Source organism: Lycorma delicatula, chromosome 3, assembly GCF_047948215.1.
Source record: "Lycorma delicatula isolate Av1 chromosome 3, ASM4794821v1, whole genome shotgun sequence".
NCBI lineage: Eukaryota > Metazoa > Arthropoda > Insecta > Hemiptera > Fulgoridae > Lycorma > Lycorma delicatula.
In genome coordinates, this window is record NC_134457.1 from 58,653,859 (window position 1) to 58,681,007 (window position 27,149).

Below are 27,149 nucleotides of genomic sequence, written 5' to 3' on the forward strand. Positions count from 1 at the left end.
AAAACTAGTCTAAAATTTTTAAACTAAGAGAAATTGGAAGATTATTATGTATAAATATATACATACTTAACTTATTCGTCTTGTGACTAAGAACTAAACTGAATGGCAATGTTCCAAAACAATAAGTGAAGTACAAAACTGGTTTTAAAATTTTGATATTAGTTAGGCAATTCCTTCCAGCATTAGGATTTTCATCAGGTAACATTGTGTTATTATAATAACAGATAATACAAATTACTAAACTTGGTCAAATAATAATATAATAATATGAAAAATAATAATAATATGAAAATAATATGAAAAATATAATAATATGAAAAATGTAGGCGTTCAGTCATTATATAGTAATGCCTTTCAGTTTTCAAATAATAAGTTAAATCTGATAGAGCAGAGAAAAAATTTAATATTTAAAAAAAAATGAATATTATATAATGTTTATTCATTTCATGCAATTTTCCATATTATTACAAGTAAGTTTGTGTTATCCATTACAGTAATTGATGTAAACATTGACACTATTACTCAAAGTGTTTTACATTATTTTTTATAAATTAAACAGAGAAGTGAAATGGTAACTTCCTAAAGTTAGGTTAATACAAAATTAGTTTTAGTTGGTAAATATTTTGATTTCAATGACAAAATAAGCCTCTTAAAAATATATCACTGAAAGAATAAACTTCTACACCTTACAGTGTAGAAAATTAATTGTCGTGGTACTGTAGTCTAATATCATCAGAATCTTTTAATTAAAGTGCTTCAACTACTATAAAGTAATATTTACCTTAACCAAAATAATTTAATTGTAATGGATACATTTACAATTAATAAAGTAATAATAATTAAAAAGGTGAAATTGTAAGACCAGTTTTAATACCAAAATACTGAATGATAACATTTTTTATTTTACTAATAGGTCTAAGTTTATTTCTATTGTACACTTCATAAATTTTGAAAGCCTATCTCACCTAACCTCAACTAATAAAACTTATTTTTATGGTTGAATAATCATTTGATTTATTAAAGTTAATGTTACGTTATAACATACAGTTACGACTAAAACTTAATAAATATCAAAGAAAGGTTAAATAAGAAAACCTTTAATTCAACACTTTTATTTTACTACCGTTTACATAAATTATGCCAACAGTGTGATTCTACTAATTACAGTAAATACAGAATCGTTAATTTTAAACTATATTTGAATTAATAACAACTATGATTACATCAAGCACTTATCTATACAAATGATCAGCATGGATGTTTGATGCTATTTCAGATTCCCATCTGTCTCCATTATTCAACAGTTTCTCTTTATTGTAAAGTAGTTCCTCGTGGCTCTCTGTTGAAAATTCGAAATTTGGTCCCTCAACTATAGCATCAACGGGGCACGCTTCCTGACAAAAACCACAATAAATGCACTTCGTCATATCAATATCATATCGTGTTGTTCTTCGACTTCCATCAGCCCTTTCTTCAGCGTCAATAGTAATAGCTTGGGCTGGGCAAATTGCTTCGCAGAGTTTACATGCAATACACCTTTCTTCACCAGAAGGATAACGTCTCAAAGCATGCTCACCTCTAAATCTTGGACTTAAAGGACCCTTTTCAAACGGATAATTTATTGTAGCAGGTTCCTTGAAGATTTGACCAAACGTGACACAGAGACCCCTAATAAGTTCGGTCCAAAACATCGTCTGAATAGCGCGTTCGTTGATATCTTTCCATTTCATGCTAGGCTCAGGTAAACTGACACATATATAGTCTCCTTTATTTCTGACTTGAAGAGAGGACAGAATGTTAGGATTTCTCAATGACGAAAAATTTAATCGCACTACATTGTATAGCTTCATGGTAGAAGCCATTTTTCAACTCGACTAACCTTTCGAACACTGGGTTGCAGCTGATGCTTGTTGAAGGACAATTTGTACAGCTGATATAAGAAAAATGGATCAGCTGACGTTTGCGACCGCCAGTGTTTGTTATTATTGGTCTGAAAAGTGTTTTGTATAAAGTTTAGCGATATCATTATCGTTATGTTTTTAGAAGTATGATTGTCATTTCGTTATGAAGTAAATTCTATTTCAATTACACAGCAGTTTAGCTCATAATTTATACTATATTCACTGTATGGAAGGGGTTGAAATTAAATTATCTTGTTTGAAACATCACTTGCAAACATTGAGTAACGGTCAGAGTAAGTTTTCAATAATTAAGAGTGTATTCTAATACTGTTGCTTAATCTGTCTCGTGCAGCTAATTATTTTAGGAGGGAAGTTTGGTGTCCTTTTTCAAATTAAACCTAACGTATAAGTATGGCTGACCATACAGAACGCTGAGTTTGGTTATGTTTTTTTAACAAGTTTGTAAACTGTCTTTTCTAAAACGTGTTTACCCAATTAAAACTTCTACCCCATGTTTCATTTATTAATAATTCATTTAAAAAACACAGACGTTACGTACTTAAAAATATAACAATGTCACTTTTGCTCCCCTTTTGGTACAATGCACACGATTTCATTGCTGCATAACTTTAAAAAATAAAAAAAAATTTAATTATTGTGTTACATTATTATTACAGTTATTGTAAATTTAATTGTGCATACCTTTTTGTGAAATAAACGTGTGTAGACTTCTAGTATTTAATGGTATTGCTTTCTTTTTTTTATAAATTTAATCAGTAGTGTAATGTATATAATCACTTATATTAAAATTATATGTAGGTCCTTAATATTAATTTAAAATATAAGTAATAAAATAAACTCAAAGATATATCTCACAGAAAAATCATGATAAAAAGAAAAAAGAGAGGAGTAATTTATATTATTAATTGCAGAAAATAAATGTTTTTGTGTAATTTTGTGTACCATTGTGAAAAAAGGTTAAAGAGCAAATCTCCTTTTATTAGTAATATTTTTGAAGGGATTGCAATTTATTATATGAGGTTAGTAGTTATTCACATTTATACCAGGTTTCAGCATAAAAGTGGACCTATTATTAATCTAAATTGTTTATTTACAAAGACTTCAATTACATTGTAAGGTACTTACTATTGGAAAGGTTGTAGATTCATTTCATTGCATTTATTAATCCTTCTGGAAGTTCTTGCAGCTTTTAATGTAATTAAAGTAATAAAAATAATTATTTAAAACTCAGAGAAAAAAATTCATCTTCATTTACTAGTTTGGAATATGCAGATTGCATGTGTACCATACGTAAAATAGAAAAAAAACAATAAACATATCTTTCAACTCAATCATATCACAGCTATTATGATTTACTCTTACTCTAAACCATAGCCATAGTCCAAAGTGACATGCAGATGGATAAATGGCTCTTTATATTAAGTCATGAAGAAATCCTATATACAAAGAGTGAACCCAATTCTATAGTACCAATAGTTGCTGATGCAAACTTGATCCTTTACATGTATATTCTGAGAGAGTGGTTCTATATTCAGCATTCATGTGGTAATACCATTTCAGAATATCAGTCAATTTCTGTAGTTGATAGACAACCGTAAAATATCAAAGATTGCGTGAGAAAACACTGATTGAATGTCTGAGTATGGGAATAGTTTTATGGAGAGATGCTACAGTGACTGATGTCCCCATTTTCTTATCATTTCCCCATTCTTATCACACAGGAATGAAAGACATTAAAATATGTCTCTCTTTGTCATCTGTTAGAATGATACTCTGGCCTACTGTAGGCCATAAAATTGAGTTCTGGCATTAACTTTTTAAGCTTTAACAATAATAAGCAAAGCCACGTGTTAAAGGGAAGCAGAACACTGTTTGGGCCTCACTGTTTTAAGCCTCTTTAAATCATTTTACTCCTTATTGTTCTATCACATATTTTTCCTTGAAAAAGCCATGAATAAAGGTTTCATCAGAACTTTATTTTCAAAGACAATCAACTTAATATTAACAATAAAACTTTAAAAGACCGTTGACCATTAACTTTATAAATAATCATCTATATAATCAAGGGACCTATTAATATTCTAGTATGCTGTTAGTATTTGGTGGTATTGTCTGTTTATTAATTATAATTGAATTCTGTTATAAGTGGTTAGCCTGATGACTGATTTATACATTGTATGGTCAGTGAGTCTTTATATTTGTTGAATTTATAAAATTTAAATATTCCCTTTTATCTGGAGGTTGAACGTGAATCTCCAATTTCCAATTCAGTTATGGGGGAATGTATTTAATGGCTCTTACTCTCTATGCCATACTACCACCAAAAGGCCTCTGTATTAATTATTACATAATTGTTTATTTATTAAGTGGCCATTAGGCATGATTTCACCCCAGAGTATTACAGTGTTTTGAAAAAATAACATTATTGTTACTTTGGTTAGACCTGCTTATTATTTTCTCTTATTTGCAGTAACTCTGGTGCCTGTAGGGCATTTTTTTACCACCTGACCAGAAGGTAAAATATGTGCCAGGTCTGTAGCATATCTATGTGTTAAATATGCGTCAATTTTAATATGAACAATCTTCTCAGAAGTTTGTTTTTGTGAGTGATTGTGCATGTTAACACATTTAAATCATACATACCTTATTTAAGTTATATATATATAGCTTACATAAAATTATGTGAAATCTGATGAAAATAAATAATGGTAAAAATATTTATATAATTAATAAAGTAAACCTTTGAAATTTAAACAGGCGTTTTAGGACGTGAAGGTAGTAAACATAAGATAAAGAAGATCATGCAAGAAAATTGTGTAGGTTAATTATAAGTGCCAAAATGGGAATGTGATATGTGTTGACTAATGACAAAACTTGTTATGTCCATGCTAAATGAGTTTGAGATAATGAGCATTTTTTATTACTGACAATTGTGCAGCTTTACATTATTTCTTGGGTTCATATTGTTTCATTAAGATGAATCATGGACAGATTCCTTATGTATTATAAAAATGTATTCATCATTTCTCAAGTTATTAAGGGAAAAGCACAGAACATGGCTGGTTTTGACTGTAATGTTTGGGCATGGCAGGTTCGTTTTCTAACCTATGCGGACTTAGCTGGTTTTGAGGCTTACAAAAAAACTTATTAAATTATATTGCCATAAAACAAAACATTCTTATTCCTTAAAAAGTATACAAAACCAGTCTAATTAAATAACAGAACTACAAAATGCATAGAGTTATGTTTGAAGAAAATATTACTAACACACTTAAAATACAACAGCAATGTAAATAACATCATTTTATAACAATTAAAACTATAATATAAAAATTTAAACATTTTTAAACAGTTGGTTCTTCATCTTCAAGATATTCACACTGATTTTCTTCCACTTCAAAATCATTTTCTGCGAGAGCAACAGGGTTGTCAATTACATCTTTATACCACTGTAAAGTCTCTATTTCTTGCCCCACATTACCAAAATGTTTTGGCAACAATTTGTCAACATCAGTAAGCTTAACCTTTTTGACAACATTCTCGTTGTTAACTTCATGTACCTCCATATTATTGATAGACTTACCCCTTTTACAAATGCCTTTATAAACTCCAATATCTGTAATTCTGTCCCCACGTATGAGAATTCTACCAGGAACGTTACTTATTTTAAGGAAGAATTGCTTGGAGGCATTAAATTTGAAATCCCACTGTTTGTTTTCCTAAAAATTGATAGTTTTGCTTATTTCCAACCATAGATTTTAGAATCTTCTCCATGTCTAACAACAGTTCCATGGTCGTTGAAGATTTCTAAGTATTCATCTGGTAAAATGATTGTTTCTTTGTTTTTAATAACTTTTTCTATGCGGCCAAAGACATGGTCAGGAGGAAGGAATGAATGACCGACCACAGGAAAGACCAAACAGACGGTTTTTACTGACTTTGGAGCATTATTAATTATCCAGTAGGAAATCATAGATATTATGGCTGTATTTTTATTCTGCCCCCCACATCAGTTGGCAAACAGAATAACTTCACTTATTTCTTCATTGAAGAGGGTGTTACACAAATGATGGATGGTATAATGCTGAGAAGCAATCTGATTAGAAGCCTTAGGTGCATCTGTTTCCTTCCAAACATATAAGAAAACATTGTCCTTGCTTTGCTGTGTTTTAGAATTTCTCACACATACAACAAAATTATAATAGTAAAGTTGGCAGGAATAATAAGCTGATTGGTCTGCCACCTTAGGAAAAACTAAGTTTTTCTGACAATCATAGGATAAAATAATTTTGGTGCAATCTATTTCCTGTCATAGCATATCATAAAATGCTGAAGCTCTCAGCTTATGAATTCGTAGGTCAGTCATGTATTTCATCTTGTGAGACTGATCTGATTTTTTAATCATTTCTTTAAGCATAATACAATGTGAACAAGCATCAGTGGAAGGTTTACAGAAAGCAATATTAAAATTGTTTTTGAAATATTTTCTAAATTTGATTTTTTAACCTGTATATTGGGTGGAACAGAATTATTATAAAACCTCCAGAGCTTGCTAATATAAGATCACTGGGCAGGTATTCTCTACAGTTACATGTTCCCCGACAATAATATTTTTCTTGGGCGGAGTACTTAGGAGTAAATTATTCTTACAAATTCGCTGAACTCTTTCCTTCGATACTTGTAAGATATTAAGAAACGTTTACCTACAAACAGGAACAGAAGTTTTCTTACTCGTTGCGTTTATTACTGCTTGTTTAACATAATATTTGATAGAACAGGATTTTTTACATTCTAATAATAAAGGATTTTTCCTTGATCTTGGTCGACTTGTAAAAGAAGCACTGGCATACTTTAGAATAAAACAGTCTTGAGGTATATTTTCTGGTTTAGAATAAAAGATTTTATTAAAATGATTGATATCTTGGATCGTTAACTCACCACACTGATAAGCAGCAGTTCTATGACCACAATTTGGCATGACAGGTGGATGAATTCTTGAATGTCTGTAACAAGAAGAAAGGAACTTCTTAAATTGATTTTAATACCTAACAAAGTAATGTTTACATACTCAAAAATCAATTTTTTTTTATAATTTCAATATTTATTTTTATTGAGGATCATCATCTAGATACAAGTAGGCAAAAAATAAACATGTTAATACTAACCTCATTTTTTCCTGATATTAGCTTTCCACTTTGGTGGATCTTTTTGCTTTTTTCTGCCTTTTCCAGACTTAAATGCAACATTCTTTTCTCTGTCCATTATAGCTAATACCTTTAAAAATCAATTCAAAACTAGTCAAAATAAAGATAATTACTTAAATGTCTTTTTCATAATGTTTGCGTCTAACAGCTACAGTGTTAATAAGTCATTAAATCAGCTGACATTTTTCCAACTTTTATTATATTATATTAATGTAGATGAATAATCTTTAAATAATATTAATTTCTTTTTAGTAATATTTTAATAACCTTCTTCGAAATAAAAACAAATTTTATAATTTGGAAGGAGGGACGTGGCAAGTTTTAAGAAACTATTAGAAGTGTTCATTAAGATATACAATGGACATGCCGAATTTTGTAACTGAAGGGACAAGGCAAGTTCCAAAAAAAACACACCTGTGTCCCGTGGACATAGCCTGTTTTTGAAAAAACCTCATTTTTTATTATTGTTTAAAATATTGTATCTTTCAGATTCTGATGCCAGGATTACCAACTTATAATGCAAAAGTAAAATCGCAATTTTTTTAAAAATTGGACATAGCCAGCTTTGTTATTAGTCGTCACATATGTGATACTTAAAATTAATGTATACATGAATGTAATAAAATTACTATGGTTATTATCTTTTGTTTAAAACTTTTAATTGTAATAGTTCAAGAAAATGGTGTTTGGCGAGTGATTGGTCAAGAACAAGATGGCTGCCTTCTTATCAGGTGGTCATCTTTAATTGCTAGTCATGAACCTGCTACAATTATTGGTCTCTTTGATGTTACCAGCACCTCTAATCAATTTCAAGTAAGTGTTGTAATTTTAAATTTGATGTTTGACTAATTTAATATTATATATATAACCGTAAGTATTATATATTCGTTTCTTCTATAATTGTTTGAATGTTTGCTTTGGTATTTTGGACACAGCACATCCGTGTACCATATGATAAATAAGTAAATAAATATAAATATGCAAGAAATTATATGAAATGAGATGTTATTTTTTCAGGATAATATCCTGAAATTAAATTTGGGGGAAAATGAAATTTTGCTATGGATTTGTTATACATATTTAAAGTATTTGTTATTGACACCAAATCTAAAGAAAAATGGTTTTTGATTGTTCTACAATGAAATAAAATGACTGAGGTATGTCTAAGAACTATGTGTGTATTGAGCTTTAAAATAATTTGTAAAGGAACAAACGGGTGTTTCAAAAACGACACAACCTCTTTGATGACCTGAATTTATTATGAACATATTAATGTTAATAAAATACAACAATATTCAAATTACTGTTAAGAAATTTACAGTAAAATGTTCAAAATGATTTCCTGTGTTCCCAAAACAGGTTTGTACACGTTTCATAATATTTGCAGCCACTTTTCATAATCTTTGCTCAGTAATGTTTGAAATCATAATATCATCAGTTAATATCATTTTCTCAGTAATGTTTGAAATCTCACCTTCAGTGTTACTTTTCAATTGTTTTTAATAACTACACTTTTTTAATACCCCTCAAAGGAAAATGTCTGCTGGTGTAAGATGTGGGGATCTTGGGGACCACAACCCTTTTGATATCAAATGATGACCAAATAATTCCTGTAACATATCCAGCGTTTCAGCAGCAGTATGACATGTATTTTCCTGCTGGAACCAATGCTGTCGTTTGTGTAAATCTAACATGGCAATAATCTGTTTGATTAAATTGTGATAAACCACACCATCTATAGATTTTTCAAAAAATAAAGGCCCTATTACATGATGCTGGGAGATCGCACACCAAACACCAATTGTACGTGCATGTAATGGTCATTCATGAAACATATAAGGATTTTCAGCGTTCCATATTTGGGAGTTTTTACCGATAATGTATCCATCCAAGTGAAACCATACCTCGTTGCTGAAATAAGCAAGATCGAAAATTTCAATACTGTTGTATAGACTTAGGTTTCATTCATGATATATTAGATCCACTATTAATAAGATAAATTAATTTTCATTTAAATTAGGACTTTTAAAATTTAAAGATCTTCAGCTTCAGCTGGATTCGCACTTGGCTCCTGTCGGCATCACTCTGCTCCTTACAGTTCATACAGCTTCTTTCGGATGCACTTGGCTCCTGACAATTCAGCGGCTCTGTAGACAGTATATAAGCAAGCTCCTTGCTTCATTCAGATAGTCCTATTCAAGTCCTCATCCAATCTTCTACGAATCAATTTTCAAGGACTCCAAAAGTCTCATTACATATATTAATACAATTAAGTTACATGAAGTTAATATTACACATATGAATATATTTAAAATTAGAATAAAAATAATTATAATTGCAAGATCATAAAGACTTAATTTATTTAAAGAATCAGCACCATTTTTCGACATACATTTTTATCAGTCCTCTGACCACGGATGTATATAAATCTATAATTTGAAGAAACATTATTCAAGAATCTTCATATTCAATAATTTACTGCATAAAAGGGCTCACAGTGTCTAATTCTACATCATTTACTTAACATCTTTAATTTACTTTACATTTAATTTTCATTGTATCATCATTACTGTAATATCATTTAATTTATTTGACATTTAATTTACATTATCAATAATTTACATTCATTTAAGTTACTGTTATGGTAAAGGAACAATAAAGATCAATAAAGGTCTCTATAACTAGAATTGCCACATTTACTTACAAATTTGATCCTTCACTAAGTGATAGTCATGCCTTGCAAATTAACTTAAGGAAGGAATCTTCTTGATTTACAAGGCAGATATGACATCATTCAATTAAAACTTGAATTAGATTTTAACAATGATGTTTTATTATTGGATTGGGAACAAGTAGAAGAAGATTTGTTGTGTACTATAGAATGCAAATTATAACATTTAATAAATAACAGTCAAAGATCATCTAATCAAGAAATTAGTACAAATACATCATTGAAACAAGCTCAGTTACAACTTATAAATATACCCATATTTAAAAAGGTAATGTGTTAGAGAGGCAGCACTATTTTTATGATTTAGTTCATAAAAGAGATGACTAGTATTAAAAAATTACAGTATCTACATTTTCTCTGAAGAATGAAACTGTAGCTATTATTAAAGATCTCCCAGCAACAAATGAAAATTATCTTGTTACTCTATAATTATTAAATTATTTATATATTTAACAATAAATATATAATTGCTCTTCACGATGCTGAACGCATTTTAAGATCAGATTCTATAAAAAGAGAATCTGTAGATAGTTTGTCCAAATTTATTAATGAAATTTCCTCAAATGTGAACTCGCTAAAAGCGATGCAACTTCCTGTTAATACATATGAATTATTCTTAGTCCAATTTCTAACATCTAAATTGCGTTATAACACCTCAAGATTATGGAAGGAAAGGTTTGTCAAATGAGAAGTTTTCCACCTTTACAGATTTCATTGAATTTCTTAATTCTAGACAACAACTTTTAGAAAGTATTAATACATCCATCTCAAACACAAGTGAATACAGATAGCAAAATCAAGGAACAGTGTCTTAAAAATACAGCCAGATCTTTAACAAAACATTTTAATTTAAATCCTAATAAACAATACAAAAGATATAATGTTAGTTATACAGAATCCAATTTTTATCAATGTTCATTTTGTAAATCAAATCATTACTTATATCAATGTAAGGAATTTTTAAATTTGTCCATAGGTAAAATCGTAAAACCTTTTTGGCAAATAGTAATTGTTATTTAAATTGTTTATGTAAAGGCCATTCTATTAATCAATGTTATTAAAAGAGTCTATGTACGATTTGTGATAAGAAACATAATACACTCATTCATATGGAGTAAATTAAACATTCTAAGGCAGATGGCAATAAGCCTGAAAGTATAACATATTGTTCGTTTAGAAATCAGTCAAATGAAAATATAATTCTGTCAACATGTGTATGTAATACTATTGATATACATGGTAATACATTCATGTAGGTTACTATTAGATTCTGGTTCACAGTCAAATTTTTGTACATTTAGTTTTGCCTGCAAATTAGGTCTTAAACTTAATAAAAATAATCTACCTATTTCAGCCATAAATAATTCATTAGTTCAATCCAAATACAGTGTTACATTTACATTGCACTCATGTTATAAAAACTTTTTGTTTAAGGTAAAATGCGCTGTTTACCAGATATTGTTGACAGCCTCTCTTTATCCGCATTTGACATTTCACACATCAAATTACCTCATAATATATTTCTGGCTGATCCCAGTTTCAATATACCAAATAACATTGACATCCTTATAGAAGCTCAATATTACTTGAGTCTTATCCTTCCTGGGAAATTCATTTGTAATTTCAGATATCCTATTATACAGGAAATTAAATTAGGGTATGTAATTAGTGTTAACCTTCCTAATAACATTGAGGGCAATAACAATGTAGTATCTTTTCTTGTACGTAACACTTATAAAAATCTATCTACTGTACTTGAGAATTTCTGGAAACTTGAAGAAATTAATACTGATGCTTCAGGCAAAGAAACCTCAACACGTGAAAAATATTTTCAAACCAATACTACTCGAAATAATCTGGGCAAATTTGTCGTGTCGTTACCAATAAGGCTAATAACATTCAACTAGGTCATTCCTTTGTCAACGCTAAAAATAGATTTTTATCTTTGAAAAGAAAGCTAAGCGACAATTTTAACCTTAAAAAAGACTACTTTGCTTTCATACAGGAGTATTTAGATTTAGGTCATGTCACTACTCAGATCTGATGATTTTATAATTAACAAATCGAATGTGTTTTACCTCACCTTCCAGTATTTAAACTATCAAGTTTAACTACTAAAATTCAAGTTATCTTTGATGGTTTGGCGAAAACTACTAATGGTTTATCCCTCAGCGATACTCTTTTAGTTGTTCCTGAAGTTCAACAAGATGTAATTTTCATATTGCTTAGATTCAGAATCCATAATTATATCATTACTTCTGACATAGTTAAAATGTATCATCAAGTATTCGTTAAATCTAGTTAACCAAGTTAAATCTAGTTATTGGAATCTAGATTCCAATTTACAATGTATACTCTAGTGTGATTCTCCAGATCAGGAGATAAAACACTACGCATCACATATGGTAATGGGACTGCTTGTGCACCATATTTGGCCATACAGTGTTTAATTCAAATTGCAAATGAAAATAAAAATAAATTTTCACTTGCATGTAAGACCATTCGAAGTGATTTTTATGTTGATGATCTCATAATGGGGGTTCAGACAACATTAGTGAAGTTATTCAATTAAAAATTGATATTTCTAAATTATTACAGTATAGTTTTCCATTCCATAAATGGTTTTCCAATAATAGCATCATTTCTATTTCCGAACACAACACTTCCATTTCTTTAAATCAAAAACAGAATTTACGTACTTTTGGAGTTCTATGGAATAATTCCTCAGATAAGCTACTTTTCCAAACTACTCATGTCATTGATACTAAAAGAAATATTCTGTCCATCTTAGCAGGTGTATTTGGTCCTTTAGTACTCACTGATTCTATTGTTTTCTCACATAAACATTTTATGCAATCATTGTGGCAACTTAAAATTAATTGGGACCAAACATTACCCAATACATTACTAACACAGTGGCTCAACTTAGTCAACCAGTTCTATTTGATTAAATCCATTAAAATAGATTACTCCATCAAACCCAACATTGGTAGTAGAATTAATTCTATTCAAATAAAAAAAAAATATGAATGAGAAAATGAATATGAATTCTCTGATGCCTCCATAAAGGGTTATGGTTGTTACACTTAAATAAGAACTGTGTACACTAATAATACAATTTCCTCTAATTTACTTTGTTCCTAAGTCAAAATTGACATCCTTAAAACAAATTACAATTCCAAGACTTGAACTTTGTGGTGGTTTACTAAGTCGTTTATTATTAAAGGTAATTAATGCCTTAAACGTACAGTTTGATGAAATCCATTTATACACAAATTCTACGATAGTACTACATTGGATTCATGGACAACCATCTAATTGTAAAGTATTCGTTAGCAATAGAATTTCTGAGATTCAACAAATTACTACAAATGCTAATTGGCATTACGTCAAACTCTCTGAAATCCAGCAGATGTATTGTCTAGAGGTTGTAAGTTAAAGGTAAGGTTGTATCACCAAGTAAGTTAATTGACATGTCACTTTGATGGCATGGTTCTCATTGGCTTTCACAAACTGCTGCTCATTGGCCAAAAGATATTAATATTACCTTTAATAACTGTAATTTAAGTGCTGAATGTCTAATAGAAAAACACAAACTTATTGTAACATCATTTGTATCTACTGTTGTATTTGATTACACAGAACAATTTTCATCACTACGTAATACTTTAATACGCACTTTTAGTTTTTGTTTCAAATTTATTCATAATGCCAAATCAAGACAATCAGAATGAATTTCTGGTCCTTTAACTACTCAGGAACTAAACCACACTCTTACCTTTTTTATTCAACAATAAAAATACATACATTTTAGTGACAAATTAAATAACTTTAAAAATAATCAAACTATTTTTAAACAAAGCAAACTTGTTTCACTTGAGCCATTTCTGGATAATTCAGGCTTACTACACATAGCTGGCAGACTGCAACACTTCCTGTTATATTACCAAGTGAAACATCCTATTGTTTTACATCCTAATACTAACATCACGAAACTGATCATTAATCCTAATAAACTAATTATTAATCACTTGTGAGTCTTGCATGCTGGTGTTCAACTTATTCATCATTCGTTACGACAGAAATATTGGATAATAAATGTCAAGAAAGTTATTTTCTATATCATTCGTAAATGTGTGATATGCTTTCAATATAATGCAAAAACCCAAGTACAACTGTTTGGTCAACTACCACCTTCCAGAGTAATTCCTTACCAACCATTTTTTACTTGCGCAATTGACTATGGCGGTCCAATTATGATTCGCCTTGGTGGGCAGAGGTCTGAAACATTAAGCAAATCTTATATGCACTTTTTATGTCTCACCACTAAAGCTATTCATTTAAAATTAGTTTCTGAATTCACAGTTGTTCATTTATCAGCAACGCCATTTATTGCGTAAGTGTTTTCCATCATGTAATCATTGTGTTGGAGACTTAGTATTAGTTACCAATAAATACTCTCTACTCATGCGTTGGAAACATTGAATTGCCAACCAGGTTTATCCAGGCTCTGACAATCTTGTAAGAGTTGATTTGCAAACAGCTAACGGTCCATTAAGAAGACCTATTCATAAATTGTGCCTGTTACCAAACACAGGTGATCAATTCAAATAATATATTTAGTTTTGATCAATTTAAATATTTGATACACTTGTTTTCTTTAATTTCATTTGGCTGTATTTTTATAAAATATGTGAACACACTTATAAAAATTGTTTTTAATTACATATTTCTATTAGTTTAATTATGATATGTAAAAAGCAAATTACTCAATTGTATTATTATTTTTAAAAAAATATATTAATCTTGTTATTGTCCATGTATACAACTAAACTTATTGTTATTCATTTAAATAATTCATTATAAATTGAATCTTTTATGTAACTTGTTTGCAATTGTAAAAAATTATAAGTTAAAAAAAAAATCATATGATTCATGTTATCATTTATAATAATTTAAATTTATATATCATATGATTTTTGGCAGGCGGTATGTATAGACTAAGGTTTCATTCATGTTATTTAAAATTCACTATTAATAAGTTACATTAATTTTCATTTAAATTAGGACTTTTAAAATTTAAAGATCTTTGGTCTCAGTTGGATTCACACTCGACTCCTGTTGATATTTCACTCGGCTCCTTTCAGATGCTTTCGGCACCTGACGATTCAGCAGCTCCTTAGACAGTATATAAGCAAGCTCCTCATTTTATTCAGACAGCCCTATTCATGTCCTCATCCAATCTTCTACAAGTCTATTATAAGTTTCAAGGATGCAACAACTCTCATTACATGATATTAATTTATAAATAAAATAAATTTACATAAAGGTAATAACATTACACGTATGAATATTTATAATTACAATAAAAATAATTATAATCACAAGATCATAAAGGCTTAATCTATTTAAAGAATCAGCACCATTTTTCGACATCTGAAACCAATGACAATACTGAAAATGTTTTCCGTGATCTACTTCTTTCAATTCTTAAACGATACCGATGTGATAAACATGCAAGTGTAATTGTTTATTAGCCCTTAAAGTTGTAGGTAGTAAAAGCCCAGCCTGTGAAGATAACTTTCTGAGCAATTTTCTATGTGAGCAAGTCAAATGTTCTTTCACATCCTCCAGAATTTCTGCTGTAACAGTGGTGGTTGACCTGTGCTTTTCCGATCGTGTACACTCTCAGTCTCACAAAATTTATTAATCAAACGCAATATTGTCAACTTATTAGGAGTTGAAGAATTGGGAAATTTTATTCAAAACCCTTCTTTCATTTATTTGTAAGATTTGTATGCACAAAAGTCTCAATAATAAACACTTTTTCCTTGGAAAACGACATAGTTAACACAATAGAGATGAATTTATTCTTGTATAGCAGTAGTGCGTAAGAAGGACATTTAAACTGTTACAAGCTACTAACCTTGGTTATAGTATAGAATACTTTAATGTAATATACTGTATATTATTAAGGTAATTCAGTATGTTTCTTTGTAATTTATTTTGGTAATTTGGTAATGTAGACAGTAAATGCATTTGTTTGTAGTTGCTTTTTGTTTCTTTTTGTTGCAGGTACTTTACAAGTTCAGTTGTGTTAAAAATGTGATCCAGGCTTCTATTAATGCTACAAAATCAGTTCTAGGTTTGTTTGTTCTCTGAAATATATTTGTATTTTGATGTGTAGTAACATCTGATTAGTAATTATTTGTTTAGTCCAGTTGTTAAAAAATGACATGAACTGTTGTATTTCAATTAGGCATTTTCTCTAAAAGTTAGATTTTTAAATACCAGTTCTAATAAAGAGCTGCAATAATAAAAGAACATGCAAAATATCTCAGCATAATTAGTGATAAAACTTTAGAAGACTTTGTTGTATTTGGCTTATGTTTCATGAATTAAAAAGTGTTTTAAATACTGAACGATTCAAAATTATGTATTATGAAAGCATTATTATCTTTTTCCTTAAAACTGATCAACCTTTTATAATTGTAAGTTACAAAGTTGATTAAAATACTAAAAGTTTCTTAAATTTACTCCACGTGATCAAGTTTTGGAGTTGAGTGGGAGATTTTGTTGAATGTGGACATTGTTAGCGCGCTCCGTCTTTTTCTTCCTTTTTGAATTTATTTTATAGGTTTTTATTTTGACTGTGTGTGTGTGTGTGCGTTCGTGCATATGTGCGCGCGCGCGCGTGTATATTTTTTACCTTTATTGCCAGTAGGAAATAAAGGCTATTATTGCATGCTATTAACTTTACTTTATTAACATTGATGATAATTTAATTTTAATTTATTATTCATAAGATATTTTTCCTTTTAAGATGACCAGGGTGTTTAGATACATATCCCCCCAAAAGTTATGAGAAAAAGTTTTCCTGTCCAGCCTATCGTTATGGAGGGAATCCCAGAAAAAGCATCGGAGACTGCTTCAGAGCCAACAACCTCAAGGCAAGACAAAATGGATATGGCGACTGTGCAGACTATTACTGACACAACACTGGCGGATGCTCAGGCCGAGGGTCTCCCTCCTAGACCTTCTTTGGAGAGCAGGAGAGGGGCCAAATGGCTTAAATCAAGGCACTCTTCCACTGATGAGGAGGAAGTACCTCTTCAGGTAGAAGAACTGGTCAGATGGTTTGAATGATTGGCTAAGGAGTTATGAAAAAATATTGACAAGAATGTGAAGCGCAGTATTAAGGAACTCAAAACAGATATTAGTACCACAGTATTAATATAGGAGGCTGATCAATAGTACTCCTTTAAGCATTGTGAAGCAACAGACATGGCCACACAGTCGCAAGTTGCAACTGGTTCCTCCATTTCCGACACACTAGACAATGGCATGACCACACTTCAGTTAATCAGACAAACAGACATGTTTGTTGAATATCTAATAGAAATGATGGGGCAATTAATACGCTGGCTGTAACTGATGTGCACTCAATGAAGGAGTGCAAGGTGCTCCAGGCCCTGGCAGCCAGGCACCCACAGGTGGCCTGGCTTCTGAATAAACCTGGCATTACAGCTGGGACTGTGGTGTCAGCCATAGTGGAGGCCAGATTGATTGGTGATGCAGAGAGCATGGCCCCAATCATCAGCAAGTTCCACGTCATGTATGTGGATTGACGATGGGACCGACTTAGCTCAGGCTAAGTCGATATACAGGCTCTTATCGATATTTTCCAGAAGGTTGGGAATATAGTTGCGACTGTTTTGGACAGCTGGAGATCGAATTATATGGACAAGATACGGCGGCATTCACCCAAAAAATTTTAGAATACGAGGGCAGGAGGACCAGACACCGGTTTCATGTCATTGCTCCAATGGGTAGGCTGCATGGAGCAGTGCTTAGCTAACACAGGAAATTCACAAAACAGAGACACTTATGGTAAAAGCCAATACACTGTACACAGAATTACTTAAAATGATCAGGTCGCAGGGGGTTGTCCCAGCAGCCACGCAAATTCTTTCCATCAGGATAGGTTGGGGCAGGATAGAAGTTAAGGTTAGGGAAGACAAAGACATTGTTTGGTTATTTATTATAAAAATAGAGTTTATTTATATTCTGGTCTTATTACTTTATTAATAAATCGTGTTGGTGATGTATTTTTAATTTTGTGTCTAGGTTTATTTATCAATATTGGTTCTTTTCATTATATTTTTTATATTAATTTTTTTAGTAATGATTTTATTATTTTGGTTTATTTAGTTTTGTTTGCTTCTTTTAAGAAGGAAGCATCCACATGAAGACCAGATCAGTCGTTCTAAGAATAAGGGATTTGGAGAGCAACATTCAAATCTTGGTGATTGTACAAGGACTGGTGGGGGTGGCTGGACAAGAAATGCTGGGTGACCTGAAGTTGAACATGACACCAGGTTTTGGAGACTAGGAAGGAGAACTGGGAGAGTACCGGTCAATCCTCAGCATGTTGATGGAGGTGGTCCAACTTTATATGAATCGCTCATTGTTGGCACACGATATGCTGGCATGGCATGTCTTGGAGGTGGGCGTGGATATTGCACTTGTGTTTGAGCCGTTTGCGCCCCATCATGGTGCAGATTGGATAATGTGCAAGGATGGCACTGCTGCTGTTTGGTTGTGCGCATCCTTGCCAATGCAGTACATCCATTGGGGTGTGGATATGTGTGAGGGCAAGGCTTGGTAGGGTGTAACACTATTTGTGCTTAATCTTGCCCAACATTCACACAGAATGGTACAAGGAAATCCTGATCGAATTGTCTATGGATGTACACGTAATTGCTGGCCAGCGATTTTAATGCCTACACCCGTCCTCACAGATCCCCACATGATGATGGTGATGTGGGGATCTGTGAGGATGGATATGTGCAAAGGATGGTCATGGGCACTGCTGTAGGGCTAGAGATAGTCTGCCTCAACAAAGGAGGAGCTTACACATTCAGGAGGGGCCTGACAGGATCCATTGTAGATCTGACATTTGCTTCGCTGGAATTAGCTGTGCGGATCCTGGACTGGCGGATCTCTGAGGAGATCACAAAGACAATTTCTGATGTTGATCATATAAGAGTATTATTGTATAACTGTGATAATTTGAAACTACTAGATTATTTGAATCAAATTATCTAGTAGCAAAAAACAAATCTATTGCATTTGTATAATGTTAAAATGTTTAATAGCTTACCAAACAACTTGAAATTATTTAATACATGCAAAAATTTACTTAAATCTTAACTACAAAGGTGGCTATTAATAAGTAAATAGAATAATACAGGAAAAAATGTATTTTTCATTTGTAACAAATTATATAAGAAGTATTTTTATTAGGTTAATTTTTGGTTAAGTTGAAGTTATAAGGATATTTGACAGGAACTGAAGTAGATATAATTTTTTTAGGGTAAGATCTTTGTGTTTTTTTTTTAAATTCTATTTGGGCTCTTACAAAGGTTTTATAAGCCTCCTATGAGTTCCAATTTTACTTATATATGTGTAATCTAAGACAGTTATAAGTGTGTTTTAGAATATTGTAAAAATACTTGGTAAATAAATAAATATTACTTACAATATACTTTATTCTAAATGCTATGTTAAATCAGCAAAGCATTTAAACCATTCTGGAGCAACCATAGTTGATACAAATATAGTACAGCTTGTGTTTTTTGTAGCTGATATATTATATTTGAATGTATTTAATTTATACAATGCATAGGTATGAAAGAAACTGTTTATCTCTTATTGTATAATTTTTTATTTTTGTTTTAGTCTTTGTTACCAAAGAAAAAGATGTGGTTAATTGTAATGAAAGTGAAAATTATGCGTGGTATTACAAAGTATTTTTGACAAAAATAAATAGTAATGAAATTAAACCAATAGATTGCAATAAAACAAGACAAACTATGGTTCAGTTTTTGTACAGAAAAAAAGGCTGTTCACGTGATAGATTTCTTGTTTTAACACATCAAGACTGTAAGTATAACATTTCTCAAATAATGATTTTTACATGTAATTATTTAATTATTAACTGTTGATTTATTTATGGTAGTTTATGTATTTTTAGAGTTTAATGAACTGGTGTTTTGTGATGTTGGAATATTTCAGTGTATCTTTGTAATTTACTTCTTAGGAAAATAATACATTTTCCCAGATGCTTTTGTGACTTGGGGGTTGACACATGAAACTATATTGCTCACAGAAATTCAGCAGATATTTTCTTTTGAGGGCCAGTGAAAAGATGGAGCAGGCCCGGATGCAGAAATTTAACTTTAATGTCACTTTCATCTTCATGTTTTGATAAAACTAATCTAAAAAACCACTGGTCATCAAAAGTGCAGGCACTGTAGTTGTGCACACCAACGTCTAACATCTTCACTGATGGGTTTTCTTCAGAAAAATTGAAGTCTGTGCAGAAGTTTTCATTGAAACTTACACGTTTTTTTGCAATTGAGTTTTCAGATTTGGGTTCAAAATGGTGAAAACTACGTGTCCCATGGCTTTGGAGAAATGAGCCTCTAGTTTTTGGCATTCAAATCTTTGTTTCTTTTTTATTCATTCTGAATTTTATGTTTTGTATTTTTGACTTGCAAAAATCAAAGAATTTTTGGGCATTATCAATAGCATTACCTGGACTATGTTGGAGAATTGCTTTTGTCATAATGAACTTGACAGTGCCACCAGTACCGTCACAACGTGACTTTCCATGGCTAGTGGCAAAAAAAGACATAGCCTTTAATCCAAAGTCCTTTTCATGAAAGCACAGATTGAGAAAGTTTTTACAATTTTTTTACTGTGCTGCACATCCATCAATATAAGTCATGCTTTTCACCTCTGGAAAACTTTTTTCAAGTATTCAGCAACAACCTTTTGTGTTTCATGTACAAATGGTACATCATGCTCCAAGTCATCAGACACTATGCACAAACTAGAAACTATTAGGTCTTCATTGTTGTCATGACATGTATAGTTCACAACTGGATGAGAGAACAGCTGTTGCTTGTCCAATGGTACCTGTGGTCTTCATTTTGCAAAACAAAAGAATATTTTTCACTAAAATCAATAAGAACCATGGCTTCATCTACTTTCAGATTGCTTTTGATTTTTCAAATATCGGCTTGTGATTATGTAATGAAAGAGTGAGGTATTAGCTTTTTTTAGGCCTTCAGCTAAGATTTCCAGATATTTTTCTAATATTACGGTGAACTGCACCTGTTGAGCTCTGTCAGTAGATAAACAAGTGGAATATGTTACCTCATCATTAAAATCCCACCCTTTGAATTTCTCCATAATGAAGTATTTTAGATTGTCGCTTCAAGGGCAGTTTGAGCAGTGCCGAAACATACAGGCTCTGTTTTCTTTTGAGCATACTAACTTCTCAATAAGTTCATTGTAGTTTTCTTCAATTGAACAAGCATAAAGCAATAGTGAAACATTTTCATGAATAGTACAGACACAAATAAAATGTATACCAGCAGTACCTGCTAATACACACCATTTTGGTCAGAGCATGCAGAACTTGGACAGTCTAATTTAAGATTGGGTGTTCAAACTTAAAAGCGCAGTACAGCTCATTCAAATTTCCTAACAACATTTTTTGAATGCATTCATTTTTTGAAACATATTTTATCTTTAGCACCTGGCATGACTCGAGAATATTCAAACTTTTGACAAGCTTAATCACATTTTCATTGACTGGATGTCCTTTTCTAGGCTCAGGCAGTACATTTATACCCTTATCTTTAAGAAGAGATTATCTTTAAGAAAATAAGGGTACAAGCTTTACATGCAGTATACTCACTCACATTGAATTTTTCGCTTATTTTTTCTACTCCATGAAGCAGGAACTAGGGTTAAAATTTGTATTTTTTCTCGTTGTGAAGTGGTAACATTAACCTTTTCTTTCATTAAGTTTATTAGTCTGCCAATATTCTTTACTTTTTGTTAAATTTCTTTTGTCAATGCAAGTGGAGATTCATCTGCTAAAGTAAATTCCTTTTCTAAAACTTTGCTTATTTTTGACTTTAATGTACTAGTAACAGATTCAGTTTTTCTCTTTGTATAGCTTGATTTGCTATGTGGTGCTATTTTCTGAAGTTTAAATGGGGATGAATTTAGTTCTTCCAATTTCTGTTGTTTAGAAATAGATAGTTCTAAGTTGCTTATCTCTTCACTGTCACTGACCATTTCTTCAATTTCACTTTCATCGAGCAATAGTGTGTCATGTTTGTTAACATTTTGTTTAGAAATATTACACATTTTCTGCCCAGGGGCTGATTTTACACACTTATGTAAATTGTTAAGTTTTTGGGTGAGTTCTAAACTTATTACTCTTAAAGATTTTGATATTTTTTTCTTGTGAGGTTGGAATGGGTCCATACAGAATTTTTGGTAGCTCTCAAACTTGTTTAAGAAAAATGCTTTGTGGTGCTTGCAGACAGAAATTAATTGTTCTAAACTTACCCCACTCCTCAGACTTCTGATTGTTCCAACTATGTAATGCTGACCAGCTTTGTCTGCTGTGTATAATTCAACTTATGGCATTCAGTTCCATTTCCTTTTCCAATACTACACTGTTCAGATTGGTTTGCAGACATTTTAATAAATACACTTTAAAAACTTTCATTAATAATACAGTCCAAATAAAACTAACAGGTGAAGTCCTAAGCTTGTAGTTTGGGGAGGAGAATCAGAGCATTCTTGTTGAATCCTGAATTATTCATGTGAGAACAAGCAGCATGCTTCAGTTAAGCCTACACCTAAGGAAAGACTGATGGTGAATCAACTGCTTAATCTTTATTCTTTACATGTTTTTGTTGTTCACAGATGCCTGGCATTTTCTTTGTTTACTTTATTTGCACAGTGTAATAAGTGTAATTATAACAATTCTAAAATCAATGTTAAATTGATTGTATCATAAATATTTTAACAACTTCGGATCAAATAAGGTTTCGTAACATAATTTCATTATCTTGTATATGAACCATTACATGTGTTTTTCAGGAAGTAAAATGTGTATTATTTAAGGGTTATAAAATACTGGTAGTCAAAAAACCACAAATTTTCTTCTACAACCTACTATCTCATACTTTTAGGATTATATTTTTAAAAAATACTCTGGTTACTGTAGTGCCTTTTATCTTGAATCGTATTTAAAAATCTTTTTTTCTTCAAAAAAATTATGAAATCCAGGTTTGAGGTTAATATTTACTGCAGCAATTTAGAGGTAAGTTGCTAAATGCATTTTTCCCTTATTCTGTATATTTTTCTGAAAATTTTAGTGAAAAAACTTTTGTGTTATGGTGAAAATTGACAAAGTCATGAGTTTTTTACTGAATCAACGTCACAATCACTAAAAGCCTTAGAAACAACAACATATTTTTTAACAAATTAAAAAAATTAATAACTGAAAAAAACTTGATGGCAAAATAAAATTTTACATGGTTAAATAAGGGTGGGAAATAGAACAAATAAAAAAATTTTGACCATGTCAAATTTTCACTCTGAGACCATGGGTTTCATGACTTGATTGATTTGATATGGATTGACCCCACTCTACATAATTTTTGTTTCTAGATTCTAGAAACTGTTTTATCTCTGGAAGAAGCTCTAAAAAGTTATTGCAGGACTTTTCCCTTACTAAGCCATCTAATTTGAGAATGTAACATTAAAGTTCCATAGTTTGCATCAAGTTCATCTATAAATTTTTTTAATAATCTGCTTTGAAGTGTTCTGGCATGAATAGAATTGACAATTTCTAGAACAACTTTCATGATGTGTTCATAATGCAGCACTTTTGTACATAATAAATGTTGATGTATGATGTAGTGGTAGTGAAAAAAATTTGGAAATTCAGCATCGTTCTTGCAAAATGTGATGAAGCCAGCAGCAGAACCAACCATGGCAGGTGTGCCGTCTGTTGTTATGAACAGAAGATTAACTTCTGTAATATGGTTTTTAATAACTTGGTATATGTCCTCCCCATGTGTATTTCCTTTTAAAGGAAAAACTGACAGTATATCTTCCTTTGCTGAGCAATTGTTAAAAACCATCCTTATAAAAATATTTATTTGAGCTACATTGCAGATATCTGTTGATTCTTCACAATATAAACTTAGAAAAACATATTTTTGTAAATCATTTTTTAATTCTGCTCTGATATTCTCAGACATTGCTTCTATTCTTCGAGTGACTGAATTTTTGGATAATTGTACTTCTTGGATAGCTAACATAATTTCATTCTTATTTTTAAATTCTTGAAATAATATCTCTGATGCAGCAACCTTTGATTCTTTAATTATGTTGCCATCCTCAAAAGGTTTTTTGTACATTGCAAGTATATGTGCAATCTTAAATGATGCAATCATAGCCTGGTAAACGGACCTGGTAAACAGATTGTTTGGCAACTAATGCGGTTTTCATTTCTTTCAATTTAAATTTTCTTAAATGCTGTTAGGAGTATATTCAGTATCATATTTTTTATGAAATGTTGTGAAATGTCGTTCTATGTTGTATTTTTTCCAACAGTAACTTTTGAACCACAAATCAAACAAATACACTTGTTTATAAAATAGATGAAAAAATATTTATCTTCCCATTCTTTGTGAAAATTATAGTTGCATACACGTTTTTTTCTTTTTCTCTGGTTTCTGTGCCGACATGATTAGGGTAACTACAAAATAATTGCTTATATATAATAATGACTAATGTTGTGATAAATAGAAACAAATATTTGTATACCTGGATGAAACCTCTTGTTACTTCATGCATAACTTCTGATAAATAAAAGTTCTGCATATACATGTATTATAAAATAACTCAACAAACCTATCTTACTGCCCTCTCGGTAGCCACTGGTCAATGTCAGCGCACAGCCACTATAAACAGATAAACCAGTGCATCCCAAAGAGTGCTTTGGTGATGTCCTTTCCAAATGAAAATATTTTTCCAACGAAAATATTCCTGGTCAGTGGCGTAATAATTTAATAAAACCGAAAAACTTAACAAATAATTGACCAAATTAATATCTATGTCTTTTTTCTTTCTGTACATTAAAATAAAAAAAAGTATCTGAGCAACTGTGACCATTAACTGCGGTGTTGTATTTTGTAGACCAAATAATTTTTAGACATTTCATACCCGAGTTGATAAAATGAGCCACATCAAAAGTGCCACAAGGTAAGGGTTGGACACCCCTGATGTAATGGGTCTGATAACAAGTGTTCCTGTTTGAATTTCCTGATCATTATTTAAGTCTTTATTTTTAACTCTATATTATTGTTTATTAAATTATTGTTATTTACGTTATCCTGCGTTGTATTATTTTTAATATTATTATTACAAAAATTATTTTTAGATTCTCTACTAGCATTATTTCTATTTTTAGTTTCATTAGTACCATTATATATTGACCATTTGCAGTAACAATTATCTGTTGGTTCTATACCCCTTATTAAATGTAAAAATCATAAAGCAGAGTTCTCACTTAAATTTGGTTTCATCTTAAAATTTGTTGAGGCTCACATTCCCTAAAACATGATTGGTTTCCATTTCTTCATTTAAATCATAGCCTATGCTTTCTGATACATTGACTGTTTCAGATTATCAAGTTCATCATCGTATACATTTCTTACAATAAATTCGTTTTTCAAATTAAAATCATCAAATTCATTCTGTAAACTAAAATAATCTGTTTGTTCTAAAATACTTTCATGGGGTTCTACTAATTCTTCATCCAAATCATAATCTATACCTAATTTATTGTTTTCAAATTCAAAATTATAATAAAAATGATCAATTTCAAATTTCTCATCTAACTCGTTTTGTAAATTAAAATAATCTAACATTAAAAATTAATTTCATTTTGTGAATAAAAATATTAATTTCAAATTCTTCATAGGGTTATATCATCTGATTTAATGTGGGGTTTTTGTTAGGTTCTATTGAATTTTGGAAGATAGAGCATTGATTATAATTAGGTTGGGGATAATTGAATTGTTATCTCATGGAAGGTGTCCTTTGGAAAGGATGTCAATTAAAATTTGGTCAAATTGTTGTTTGGTTTAGAAATTTTTTGGAATAGTGATTTGGTAATAATTAGGATATTGGTTAGGATATTGCGGTGTTTGTTTTTAATTGGTTTTAAAACCTCTGGGATTTGTAACTAAAGCAATTTTTTTTTTTAAATTACTGTTACTACTATTATTATTTACAAAGTTATATCAATTCATTTTGAATTGGAAATCGTTGGTAGACATACTCAATGCTTCTTCTGAATAATTACCTAATAAAACTTGCCTTATGTCGCTCCATTCATGGGCATTACTACTTGCTGCTAACTCTAACACTTGTGATTTAATCTTTACCAAAATAGAAAAAAAATAGATATTCAGTTTGAAAATCATGAGGGTTATCTCTGACAGAATTTAGCAATTATTTCATCACATAAAGTAATAAATTGACCCAATAATAATGGATTTCCTGAAAAATCAGGGACCATGTCCAAATATTTCTTTTTAAATACTGGAGTTGCCATTATAACAAAATATTAATATTTTCTAAACACACTACACAAAATATACAATACAAACTAAATGATTCAGTTATATCAGTTCTATTTAACCAATTATTATATTTAATCATATTATTATATCTAATTATTAATTATGTTCAAAACCACATTCAATTATTATAATCAATTGTTAATTATTATATTCACTTATTAATTCAGTTATTATTATCCATATTCAATTATATCAGCTATTATTATATTATATCATATTTAATCAAGTATATTCATATACATCCAATCACCTATTATTATATTCAGTTATTAATTATTATATATTACTTAATATGTTTCTTTACATATAAAAATATTTCACTTACTATGCACATTATGTGCTACCTTTGATGATTGGTTGCTACGATGTTTTCTATCATAGCCGATCAGGACTGTTTCCCTTGAAGTTTTTGATCGAACAGAATTCCCCAAGCTTCGTTGATCAGGATTGTTGTCCTTGATTGTCAACCAAGAATTATATACTCTAACTCTGGTAGACTGTAATCAACAGTAAATGATATGCGCTTACGTACGCTGTTTTTGGACTATGTTGAGTAGTATGCTCTTATTCTTGTTGTCCGATGATTTTTCTGCAGCCAAGAATTATGTTCATTAATTCTTACGAGAAATCATTGCTCCTCATATACGATTCGAAGATCAAAGAAATTATATTCATTAACTTCTTCAGATGACTTATTTAGTTCCCTTTATTAATGATTTGAAAATCAAAATATGCACTGATACAATTTAAAGGGTCCTAC

At 30.7% G+C, this 27,149-nt stretch overlaps 2 protein-coding genes across 2 annotated transcripts in view; one reads left to right on the top strand and one right to left on the bottom strand.

Annotated features, from left to right (window-relative positions):
* Positions 1–1,096: 1,096 nt before the first annotated feature.
* On the bottom strand, positions 1,097–1,897 carry ND-23 (NADH dehydrogenase (ubiquinone) 23 kDa subunit). Its single transcript, XM_075359875.1, has one exon. The coding sequence runs from the start codon at positions 1,860–1,862 to the stop codon at positions 1,233–1,235; it is 630 nt and encodes a 209-aa protein (XP_075215990.1). The 5' UTR covers positions 1,863–1,897; the 3' UTR covers positions 1,097–1,232.
* Positions 1,898–1,945: 48 nt separating this feature from the next.
* pigeon (gamma-secretase activating protein pigeon) overlaps positions 1,946–27,149 on the top strand; it is a 78,686-nt gene continuing 53,482 nt past the window's right edge. The window contains exons 1-4 of the mRNA XM_075359874.1: positions 1,946–2,194; positions 7,797–7,939; positions 15,933–16,002; positions 19,599–19,802. Coding sequence (XP_075215989.1) covers positions 2,128–2,194; positions 7,797–7,939; positions 15,933–16,002; positions 19,599–19,802 — 484 coding nt within the window. The 5' untranslated portion in view covers positions 1,946–2,127. The remainder of the gene's footprint in view (positions 2,195–7,796; positions 7,940–15,932; positions 16,003–19,598; positions 19,803–27,149) is intronic.

What these genes read in the sequence shown, in the direction of transcription:
- ND-23 (XM_075359875.1), bottom strand. Translation starts at nt 1,862, where the DNA reads ATGGCTTCTACCATGAAGCTATACAATGTAGTGCGATTAAATTTTTCG.